Here is a 12,752-nt window from a genome sequence, read left to right on the forward strand (position 1 = left end):
TTATCTTTATGTTTAAAACCTTTCCTAAAATTTACATGTCTGTTGCTTGATGAGAAAAAAATTTTTTTTTTCATTTAAAATTAGTAAAAGTATCCTTTGATCAGTATAAGAGAAGATAGATGGACAAATCTGATTATACTGTTTTGAACATGCACATGTAAAGATAACCAGTTTTGATGAAGTCATCCACAAATTTGCAGAAATAAAGTCAAATGAACAGACATTTGAATATGACTATTACCGGAACAAAGCAATACACAGGGATGTTTTCCCCCTTTTTACTTTAAAATTAGAAAATTTTCATGTACTACATTGTCTTTTCTTTTTGGTATTGGAAATTTTGATTGGCATGATAACATACAGGAGTTCAATATTGGCACATTTTGCCATTTGCATTTCTATTAGTTTTCATTTATCTTTATGATCATTAATGAATACATCTTGTATATAGGAGATGGGATGTTAGAAAATGAGCCACGTCCTGGGGTAAAATTTAGGAGGTACAAGTGGTAGAGAAACAATGGGGATTCTGATTGGATAGTCACACACTCCTAATGGTGGGAAATAAATCAGGAAATCACTTTCAGAGCAAAAGTACAGTAAAAAAAAGTAGACCCCAAATGTGAATAGAATGCACAATAAGAACACATTCAGCTTCCCATGGAAATTGTATTGAAAAAGTTTTGGGGTGTGGAAGGTTAAAGTCAAAGGTAAGAAGTACCCCTGGACAGATAAAGGACACTGTAATAGGTACCTATGGAAATTTGAGGACGACCCTATTTTGAAAAATTTTTAATGTTTATTTATTTTTGAGAGAGAGAGAGAGAGAGAGAGAGAGAGAGGCAGAGTGTGAGTGGGCAAGGGGTAGAGAGAGAGGGAGACACAGAATCCAAAGCAGGCTCCAGACTCTGAGCTGTCAGCACAAAGCCAGGGGTGGGGCTTGAACTTGGTGAATCCCGAGACCGTGACCTGAGTGGAAGTAGGACGCTTAACCGACTGAGCCACCCAGGCGCCCCAAAGAATGCCCTATTTTGAAGAGAGAACAACTAAATACCGATAGGTAATAATGAAACAAAGAGCATTAGAAGGAACCAGAAATTATCATGGCTATTTTTACAAATGTCCAGAGTTATTAATCTGATAGTATCCACATATACCAGTGGTTAGTGGTGAAGATAACACATGAACTTCTGTTGGCATTACATTAAATTCATAAATGAGGGCACTTACAGCTTATTTCAAGTCGGATGAAGTCTTTAATGCCAAGGTTTTCTAGGAAAACTCCCGATAAAGCCGTGGTTTTGAAAAAGAAGGAAATATCAGCACTGAACTCCGCATGGAAGGTGGGAAAGTGGAGGTAAGAGGCTTCTGTGTAAAATGATACCGCATTCCAGAAGTGCCCTGCAAATGAAAAAAATCCTTAAGCGTGATTCATTGTTTTGGAATGGGATAGAGAAAAGCAATGGGCATGTGAATAATTTTCAAGACTGAGGGACACTGCAGGGAAAAGGGATAAGGGAATAAAAACATCTTGTGCTTATGTAATGAAGAGAGAAAGCTTCTTTCCATTTAGTACTCACGGTCACCATAGCAACGCAAGGGACCAATTCTCCAAGCAGCTTCTGAGTTTGATCTGTTGGTATCAGTGATAACTATCTGAGTGACAGGCAAGTGGTCTTTGAAGGAAAGAAAGCCAGTATCATTTGTCCTGCAAAACATAAATTTAAGAAAAAAAGAGGAGAAAATGTGGATTATGTAGGGACTCTTTTTCCAAGACTCTTCTTTTCAGAGGTGATTTGGGTGGTTGTAGCAGCAGGGTGGGGGCAGGGATGGGGGAGACAGAAGGCTCTTCATCTCATAAGCATATGCAAAAGACTGGAATGCTAATTACAAAATCCTTGGCCAGCTTCCAAAAACCAGTGGCATTTACATTTTCCCTAAGTCTTTCCAGAAACACAGGTAATTTACAGAGCTTGCTGTGGCTTGCTGTAGCTAACAGCACCCCACCTGCCCGATGCAGTGCTGATGTAACATCAAACATCAGCTCTCTTGCCACAAAGAGATTGGGTAGCTCAGTAACTGACTTGAAATAGGGGCCACAAATCCCACTTGAAATCACTCCAAGGACTTGTTTCAGCCTCCTGCCTCCAGATTCTGATCAGCTTGGGATGTTTCTTATCACCTTTTTAACTCTAGGTAAAAACAAGTCTCTAGAGTTACTGGTTTATTGCTTTTCATTGTGCTCTATGTTTTAAAGATGTTGGTAGTTAAGGGCTTGGGCTTTGTCTTTGTTAATTATGCAGCTGGAGAACTAACTAGTCACCCTGTGGCAAAAAAAAAAAAAAGTTAAAAATAAATGGATGAAGCTATTGTTTTTCCCTTTTTTAAAGGTGTGTTTTTTGACTCATGGTAAGGACAAACCATTTAATAACTGAGAGAATAAAAGTGTAGGTAAGAAACGCATTGAATGAATATTTGGAGCCAGAAACATACCAGCGGATATTTTTTTCCCAGACAGCACCCTTATGCAGTGGGTACCAATATTTTCCCTCACAGATGAGGAAACTGAGGCTCAGAGACATCAGATAACTTGCCTAAGTTCACAGGACACAAGGGGCAGAGGCTCAGTCACATGCTCGGTATCTACCCTGCATCTAAATTTAACAAGCGTGCCATAAATAGCCTGGTGTAAATTTAACATATATGTATACACATATATTTTAAGACTTTGAAGATGCCTGTATATTGTGTATTTCATCCTGACATGATAATTTGAAACTCATGACTAACAAAAGACTGAAATTTCTGAAACACAGGGGGCAAAAAAAATACAAAATGTTTTATACCACAGCGAGTCTTGAGATAGTAACCAACATTCTTCAATAACCTTTTTAAGCGTGCAAGGCAAACTCTGCGTTATGGTCTTGTTCCATTTTACTGATCTGAGCATCAGGTTCCCTGCTAGAAAAGATGATGGGGCATTTTTCATGACCATGCTTCATCCATCAGGCATGCTACCAACTTTAAATGGCAAGCCAAACTCAATCCTATGGGGGCAGTCTGAGAACCCCACAGAGTGGGCTGGACCCTCCACCTATACAACCTCAGTTAAGCACTGGATGGATCATCTTGCCTGTGCCTGGGAATTGGGAGACCCAGCACCACGCACCAACATTCAAGGCAAAGTAACAACAACACAAAGAAGCAGATTCATACTGGTTGTCTCTCTGTAGTCACAAAGAAGTCAACAAAACACTCAAAACACACTCAAAACCAATGTTATATTTCATTAGCATTATATAGAATGTACATCTCTGAGTTTAGAGACCAAGAAAACAGTATCCCAAATTCTTAACTGGGAAGCCTGGCAGCAGTAATGTGATGTAATGCTTCAAGGACATAGTTTTAGAAGCACACAGATTGGTTCTGGAACCCCAAGTCCCCAGTTCCTAGCTGTTTTAACTTGGGCAAATCATTTTATTTCTGAGATTCCATGCAGTCCTCAATTTTAACATGGAGATAAAGTCTATACCACAGAGTTATTGAACAAATTAAATGAGATCATATAGTCACTTAGCATGGTGCCTGAGCTATGGTAACTGTTCAGAAATGGTGGTGGTAATACTCATTTTAGTTCTTATCTTTGTCCCTGAACCCTCTGCAGCCTCAGACAAGTCAATCCATTTTTTCACACCTCCAGCTATGATTCTGTATTGAATATCGCCTACTATACAAAACACTACAGAAAATTAAATGTTAAGTTTTGGCATCCAACTCACGAGATTTGGAGAAAAACCTACCAATCCATCTTGGTTATAAATAAATGAAATATTCACCTGCACACATACCCTTCAGGTCAAGTAGCCAAAAAGGTAAAGAAATGCACTAATCCATTTTCTACTATTTGAGTACCATATTTAGAGGCCATTCAAAGGGCCGGGCATAAGACTTTAGTTTATGTTTCAAAGGATTTCTATGAATGTTACAAAGACACAGAATAAAATTTTAGTCTTCATACTCCAATATCTTTTCAAACAGAGAATTCAAAGCAAATTCCACATAGTCAAAGTAGAATACAGACAAACACATATGCAACCCTGAAGAAACCATTTTGTTTTAGGATTTTCTCTCCACTTTCATTTTCAGGGTGAAAATGTTTGATTCTGAAGCCTGTCCATCAATGCTAACTACTGCCTCCCTTACACACTTGACACCTTGTCTGCCTCAATTTGATGTCCTGGGTTAAAGTGCTGTAATATACAAATAGCACTCTAAGGATAAAAATCTCTTCCAAATAACAGAGAAAAAAGTTTGATGATGCAAGACACAATACCAAAAATGGTTTTTTTTTAAATCTGACAACTAAAAAAAAAAAAAAAAAAGGAAGTTGCTTTCCAAAGTTGTTGAATTATGATAGACACAGGGGCCAAATGAGTAATTCCCTACAAGGGCCAAATAAGTAATAAAAATGAGTGAAGCCAGTTTTGTGTTAGATAATAAATGGAACCTGATACATACATTCGAGAGAGAGGGAGGAAAACTGGTCGAAAACAGTTGTTCTGGCTAAAGGAGACAGTGGATCCATTAGTAACAAGTAATAATGATATTCATGAATGTAAAACAAGTGGGTCAGACTGGAATATTAATGTAAAACTTCTCAATTTTCAAACCTTGACAAAGGATTTAAAATTCTATAAGAAAGAAAGAAAGAAAGAAAGAAAGAAAGAAAGAAAGAAAGAAAGAAAGAAAGAAAAAGAAAGGAAAGAAAGAAAAAGAAAGAGAAAGAAAGAAAGAAAGAAAGGAAGAAAGGAAGAAAGTGATTGGGAGGGAGGAAGGAAGGAAGGATATGGTGGGAGCCAACACTGCACTGGCCAATAAAATGCAGGTGAGGGTTGTGTGCAGTCTATGAACAATCTAGGTATCAACAATATTTTGCGTATTTAGTCATGCTCCTAATGTCACAGGGAGAAGAAAAGTGGATTTAATTCAATTTGTGAGTGATAGGCATGATTTCAAAGCATCAATGGGTAGGATACCTGGGGGCTTTGGTGGTGGATTTTAACCATATGATGATACCCAGTGATACAAATTAGGGTGGTGCCTAGTGATAAGTAGGGAGTCTAGAGCTATACATTTCTTTCCACACATTGACTTGTTTTCCTTTCTCTTTTGTTTGAACTTACCTTCTTAAGGGCACACATTTTATAGACTTTGTCTTCCTTTGGAACAATAGGCGAGCCTATTCCTAAGGGTACAGGGCACTTAAGTACTTTATAAGTGCAGAAGCCATTGTGTTGTAGTGGAAAAGCACTGCCATTTTGACCAGACAGTTATGGGTTGAATCCATGTGTCTCAAGACACTAGTTATAAAATGTCAGTGAGGTCACCCTGGGCCTCAGTTTCCTTACCTCTAAAATGGGGATAATAATATCAATTTGTTTTTTTTAATAATATCAATTTGATACTATATAAATGGAAGGAGATAACGTATATAAAACCACACACTAACACAAGGTGGAGATTCAATAATTATTAGAATTCCCTGTAAGCTTTGAAATTTTAAAAAAGTGAAATAAAAAGAATTTTTTAAAGAAAAATAACAAAGGGAGCTTCACGGTTGGCATGAATGAGCAGAAGGCAGTCAGTGACTCCAGCTTCTGGAGGCTGCAAGGGTACAAGGGACAGACATGTGGTCCTCAGGAAACACACAAGGGTCAATGAAAGGACATGTAAGAGGAAATGTGGTCTCCCCTTCCTTTTATTATCTGCATCTTGGGATTTTACCAAATTCAGAATTGCAGAGGCAAAAAGGGGCCACTGATTTCTTTAGTGAATCACGGGTAAAATATGGTGAAAAGTCACATGCTGTCATTTATTTTTTCATCAGCCAATTTTAGTTCACTTCTGCTCGGTAAGCTGCTTTTAGTAGAGTCATTTGGGTAACTCAACCTATCAAGAGAGATTTTTGTTTCCTTTTTACATTCTTATTGCTTTCAGTCACTCCAAAGTAAAATAAATAAATAATAAATAAATAAATAAATAAATAAATAAATATCATTATGCATAAGGTAGAAAAATCTAGAAAATTATGCAAAACCTTAAGGCCCCAGCTAACTTTGAAGCCCTTGTGCGTGAATCTGAGTGCATCAGTCTCAAGACCCTCAGCACACCCTTCCCTTGAGCTGGTGACATAATGCCCTTCACCTTCCATGGCTGGGTGGGAAGAATGGCCAACTAAATGCCCATGAGCAAGTTTGCAAGTCTGAAGAACTGTATTGATGCTTGACAGTAATTCCATCCTAACTTTGGTTAAGGCAATTATTTCCCTTTGGTCTTCGTTCTTAGGACTTCCTAATAAAAATGACATAGGGGATTAGACTGAAGGTTGGCTCTCACTTGGTTGTCAAAAAAGCAAATGCAAGCATCGACTGTGGCCACATATGCAAGTCCACACCAGGAGGCCATATCTATTCCCCTGTTCCCTATGCTGACCAGAACATGTCTGGAGGCTTGTTTTCCATTCCCAGCATAAGAAACATGAGGGGCAAAACAAGACAATTTTGCAAATATTTAAACATGTCAGAAACTATAGTTGTTCTAAAACATTCTAGAAACTTGAAACCAGAGTGCTCTTCTCAAATAGATGGGAGAAAACAAAACCAGGACTGGGTATTATGAATACAGCCAAAGTCCACCCAATATTACCTTATTATTAGGAAATTTTCATGACCCTCAAGATTTTATGAGTATAAAATTAATTAAGAAAACACTACCACAGATGGAGATTTTTGGAGGCCTGGTTTGACTGATCTGCTCTGGATATGAACAGAAGTAGCATTCACTAGTGCCAGGAAAGTTCTTCACAGAACTGTCTGCATTCTCCCTCTTTATCTCCTGGCCCTCTTCTCCCCCAACCAGCCTTCTCTCCTTTCATGCCATGGCAGCCCCACTCACTAAATTGCTAACTTCCATGAATATGTCAGCCCCTAACTCATTCCACTCTGTGGCAGCATTTCACAGCGTTGCCTTCCTTCCCGTCACAGACACAATGAACACATAGTCTTTCAGCTGCCTACCGAACACCTTCCTTGGATGTCAATTGTCATCTCTAACGAATATGCCCCAGCCCCCTCCACTTGTCGCTGCTCCAGGGATCTGTTCCTCTACTTGTCTGTGTTACTCAGTCCTGTGAAGGACACGGCCCCGTTCTCCCAGTGACTGAGGCCATACACACACAGGTCTTCTCTCTTTGTCTCACTCCTGCCTCATTCTTCATCAACCACTTCCACCAAGCTCACCTGCTTTATGTCTCTCCATCCAACTGCCTTATCCTCACCCTCCAGGCCTCAGTTTTATTTAGAGGGAGCTCATGGGTCTTCGCCCAGGCCTTGGTGATGGTTACCTACATTGGCTTTCTGGTGTCAAGCTCACTACTGTCTTTTTGCTCTCATTCTCCACCATAAGACTCCCAGAAACATACTCAGCAATGTGAACCATGATTCATACTCTTATTTAAAAGTTGGTTGGTTATGATAAGAGGTCTCTGTCTCTTAGAGGTATGGTCCAACTTCCAAAATATTTAACAGGGTTGAGTGTACAATAAAATTCTTATTAAAACCACAATTACCTTTTACAGAGTGTTATTTCTAAAAATTTTTTAATGTTTATTTATTTTTGAGAGAGAGAGAGAGAGAGAGAGAACGAGCAGGGGAGGGGCAGAAAGAGAGGGAGTGAGAGAATCTCAAGCAGGCTCCATACTGCCAACACAGAGCCTGACGTGAGGCTTGAACTCACAAGCCATCGGGATCATGACCTGAGCCAAAGTCGGACGCTTAACTGACTGAGCCACCCAGGCGTCCCCGTGGAGGGTGAGTTCTGAAGTAAATGACCCAGGGGTCAGAGGCATTACTCCAGTTTAAGGCTGCTATTCTTAGAACCTACTGCTGGCTCTGGGGCTCAGCTGAGTGCCTCCTATCACTGAATGTGAACGTGGGAGCTGCCTCTTGCCTTTCCCTGGCCATGTGAGCATAAAAGTAGATTTTCACACATGCTGTCATTTAGTCCACAGAACATCCTTATGACAATGCTGTAATCATCACCTGCCTTGTGCAGGAGAGGAAGTGGAGCTTCACAGAGGTGACCGAACTTCCTAGGGTGCATCATTTTCAAGTGGAGAGGCCAGGATTTGAACAGCACACCTTTGCTGTCATCACCTTGCTCCTCTGGTCTCCTTGTCTCCCTCCTTTGCATGGGGACACTGCTCCTTCCCACAGTTAGCCTACATCTTCTCTGAACCGTGCTGGAATAGTAGCACTGACCCTGAGTCCTTGAGCTGTCCTCGTGGGTCTCCGGCTGACCATCCCCATTCCGTTCACACAGGCTTTCTCCACACCAGATACAATTCAATTGACTAGGTTTCAGTTTACTAATTTGCAATCATTTTCCAGCCCTGCATTCCCTGAGATTACACGGGGGTCACCTTGACAGGAGTTCTGGGAGCCCACAAACTCTTCGGTTACACATTTACAAGCAATCTCTTGGTTTATTTCTGTTGCGGGAAGACCCATCCATTACAGGATGATTTTAACTAGTGAACTTTCAGAGGGCAGCCCTGTCTTTGGGGAGAGGGGCCTTCATTGTTCTTTCCTCATTTCACCTATGAGTGTTCCAGTGTGCTACTTAATTCTATTTATTTTATGACATAGATGTAGGTATTTTTTTCTTAGAAATTAACTTCAATAAATTAATATTGCTTCCTCCCATTTATTTAAGACACTGAAAACTAGGGAAAATAATAAAAATGATGACTAACAAATTTTTGAGAAATAAATACATGGCACATCAGCTAGATGCAGAAGTTACTGCTAACTCAGCCAGGACTCAACAGAGATACCAGAGATATGCTTCTTCTTTTTTCTCTTCTCTTCTCTTCTCTTCTCTTCTCTTCTCTTCTCTTCTCTTCTCTTCTTCTCTTCTCTTCTCTCTCTCTCTTCCCTTCCCTTCCCTTCGCTTCCCTTCCCTTCCTTTCCCTTCTCCCCTCCCCCTTTTCTTTCTTTCTTTCTTTCTGTCTTTTTTTCTTTCTTTCCTTTAAAAAAAATTGGAACCTGAAGCTCAGAGAGGCTAAATGATTTAGGCTGTATAGTTACTTAAATGACAAATCCAGGATTTGGTCATCTCATTACATAATAAAATGTTACTTAGAGATAAATTACATTTTATATCCAGAAAATGAGGGTGCTGCCAGCAAAGGTAGCTACAATTGTGTGTTCTTTTTTTTAAGGTATATTTATTTATTTTGAGACAGAGAGAGAGTGAGAGAGAGAGAGAGTGTGAAAAGGGTAGGGACAAAGAGAGAGGAAGACAGAGAACCCCAAAGCAGGCACCACATTGTCAGCACAGAGCTCAGTGTGGGGCTCAATCTTACGGAATCACAAGATCACAACCTGAGCCAAAATCAATAGCCGGCTGCTTAACCGGCTGAACCACCCAGGCACCCCAGTTGTGTGCTCCAGGTGTATTATGGGTATTAGTTCATCCTATTTTTACTGCAAATCTATAAGGCAGATTTACAAAGGAGATAGAACTATTTTCTCTCTTCCTCCTTCCCTCTCCTACTCTTTTTCTCCTCCTCCTCCTGTTCTTAATGATGAAGACTCTACAGTTTGAGAAAAATGCAGAAAACACTAGGATTTATCTGTAGTTAGCCTAGAGGGTCCCCATGGACCTCAGAAGCAATACCAGTCATGGCAGAAATGACCAAGGCAGAGAGAAGGAAGTGGAGAGGAACTCATTATCACCTGGGGCCCATCACAGCTGTTCACACTTGGCTAAGGTGTCCAGCAAGTTCTGAGCAAAAAGAAGTTGTATCTTATGTCTCTCTCTGTGGCCATGTTTGCCTCTACTGAGTTCTGCATATTCCTCCTCAGGTAGAGGAGCATGTCCCCCAGAGTCAGGGCGTCCAGATCTGAACTGATCCCCTTTGTGGTCTGGGTAACATCCTAAGTCCCTTTGGCAATTTGGCCACACCTACCAAAATAGAAAAGTGGATAATTTGACAATTTTAAGTTAAGGGTCTATGCAGTAGAAATAATAATTTTCAAAGAGTCTTGCAAATCAAGACTCAAAAATGTTCACTGCAGCGTTTTTCCCCCTAAGACTGAAAAGTCACTGACAAGGAAAAGGTTTATCATAAAGGAACGGTAAAATAACTTATGATACAGACATACTATGGATACTTTGCAGCTATTAAAATGGACAGGATATACTTGTTTTCATGCTTATTTAATGATGCCAAGTAAAAGCTCTCCAAGACATATTTTATGTGAGAAAAGTGAGCTGCAGAATAATATGTTTAATATGATCTCACATTTTTTTAATGTTTTATGTTGATTTATTTTTGAGTGGGGGGAGGGACAGAGAGAGAGGGAGACGGAATCTGACGCAGGCTCCAGGCTCTGCGCGGTCATCAGAGAGCCCCATGCAGGACTTGAACTTGTGAACTGCGAGATCATGACCTGAGCTGAAGTCAGACGCCTAACTGACTGAGCCACCCAAGCACCCCAATATGATCTCACATTTAGTGAATATGACATACACATAGGAAGATATTTATATGTAGAAGTACCTTATGTGCCCAACTATTATCTTTAGGTGTCAGATTATATATACAAAGCACAAGTATGGATTCCAAGTGGTGGTGAGGAAGGAGATTCTACTTTTTTGCTTAAATATTTCTGAAACACTTGAGTTTTTATAGTCAGTACATAATAGAATGGATTTATTTTATGAAAATGAGCTCCTAAAATTTAAAATAAAATCAAGAGAAATATTCCCCTTATGCTTTGTTAAATATAGAAACCTAAATTGGGTGAGTCAGAACTGACAATTGTGAGCAAATTTGCAGAGCAGATAAAAGAGGTAAGCAGCTCATGTAATTTGGATCTGAGTAAGAGCTACTGTTAGGTGAGTAATGCTGTACACTTAGTGATAAGTATGCAAATGAAAATAGAAGCCAAAGTCCCACTGCATTTTTCAGTATAATTATAATATATTGTTATACAGTAACAATCCGAATCAAAATGTTATATAAAATATACTATATAAATGCAAACTCTTAACCTTCATATTGACTTCGAGTTCTATTTCTGATACTCACAATTTTGCAATTACCCAAGTAATGCGATTCCACAGACAATTTAGAGACTGTATTTGTACAGCCTGACAGAGAACTGATGTAATAAAAGTCTGAGTCTAAAACACTAACAAGTATTTTATAACTGAGCTTTGTTTTCTAGAACCAACAGGTCTTAAATTCCTTATATTGAATATTTTCCCAAGAAATGATAGATGGTGGCAGCACTAAACTAAAACAAACAAATAAACAAACAGAAAATAATCCCTAATGCTGTCTTTGGTAAGATATCAACTATTTCACTCCATTTAGAATTCTATAAAATAATGATGTGATATACTTTTGAATTATCACCCTCTGGATATAGGTTCTTTTCCCCCATTTTTGTGCTGTTCCTTCTTTTCTTGAGTATGTGATGCTTTCTATTGAGAGAATAGATGCACCATGACACATTCTGTCTAAAAACGATCTGAAATCTAGTCATGGGATAGTTTAAACAAGCCAAAGCAAGTTGCCCCAAGATATACATTTTAAGTGGAAATGTAATGAATTAAACAGCAGACAATAGCTAGTAAGTGCAGGACATATTTGGCCAGGGAGAGAGGATGGGGAGAAAGGAAACCCCATGGATTCATTATTTCATTCCTTGTTTCAGCAGTCAATGCATGAAGGACCTACCATGTGCCATGCATACTTCTCTCTAACATGAGGTGCAGGCCCTGATTATAGTACTAGATGCATGTGGGAATTCATAGAGTGCAAGTAAAAATACAGATAAAGCTTTCATAATTTCTGCCTGCTAGGAACAAACGCACTTTCAAAACTCAATAGGCAGTAGAACAGCTCATAAACAGTTTCATGAATAATAAAATTTAACCAGCAAAGAACATAGAATCTTAGTGTTTTCTGAGGTGATCCTTTCCTTTCTCTCAGGATTCAGGACTCCTGCGCCATCTTAGGACACTACCAAGAATGAGGCACCATTCCTGTCCCAAGTCTGGGAATCTCAGGGGTAGAAGGTTGAGGAAAGGAGGTCTGCGAGACCACAGAACAGCCTATGTGAGGGAACAGCAGAATCCTAAACCCCTTGGGTGTATCCAGCATCCTCCTCCTGAAGGCAACTGTCTCAGTAAATCTTGCGGGAAAAGCAGGAAGGGTCTTTGTGAAGGTCAAAGTCCTGGGACTGGATTAGATGTGAAGTTACCAAAGAGAAAAGTTGAAGGCAAATGTATAAAAAGATAACTTTTGGAGCACAGTGGCCACTTCCAACTACTCTTTGAGAGCCAGAAGGGAAATGAATGTGTGGCGGAAAGTTTAGGCTAAACTTTAGGTGAATGTTTCTTGTGAGGTTATAAAAGCTGGATAACAGCTAACAATGAAATAAAGATCAGTTAATCCTACAATGACCATGGCCTGACCTACGGAAAGTAAAAATATGCCCAACGGAACACATTCAATTGTTCATTCATGGATTTGACACCATTTATTAAATAATTTCTCTGTGGTAGAGAAGTGGAATCAATGGCAAAAGAATGGTTTGAAGCTTTAGGATTCCATATACTGAAAAAAAAATCTAAAAATATCCTGTATATATATTTTTTTAAGAAACAGAATAATAGGT

The 12,752-nt window shown here is 39.4% G+C and overlaps 1 protein-coding gene across 1 annotated transcript in view; it reads right to left on the reverse strand.

Moving 5' to 3' along the window:
* The window catches only part of CNTNAP5 (contactin associated protein family member 5), a 795,339-nt gene that overhangs the window by 131,830 nt on the left and 650,757 nt on the right, over positions 1-12,752 (reverse strand). Inside the window, exons 15-16 of the mRNA XM_042954126.1 lie at positions 1,581-1,708; positions 1,231-1,401 (exon numbers count right to left, since the gene is read on the reverse strand). Coding sequence (XP_042810060.1) covers positions 1,231-1,401; positions 1,581-1,708 — 299 coding nt within the window. The remainder of the gene's footprint in view (positions 1-1,230; positions 1,402-1,580; positions 1,709-12,752) is intronic.

This window comes from Panthera leo, chromosome C1 (assembly GCF_018350215.1).
Source record: "Panthera leo isolate Ple1 chromosome C1, P.leo_Ple1_pat1.1, whole genome shotgun sequence".
NCBI lineage: Eukaryota > Metazoa > Chordata > Mammalia > Carnivora > Felidae > Panthera > Panthera leo.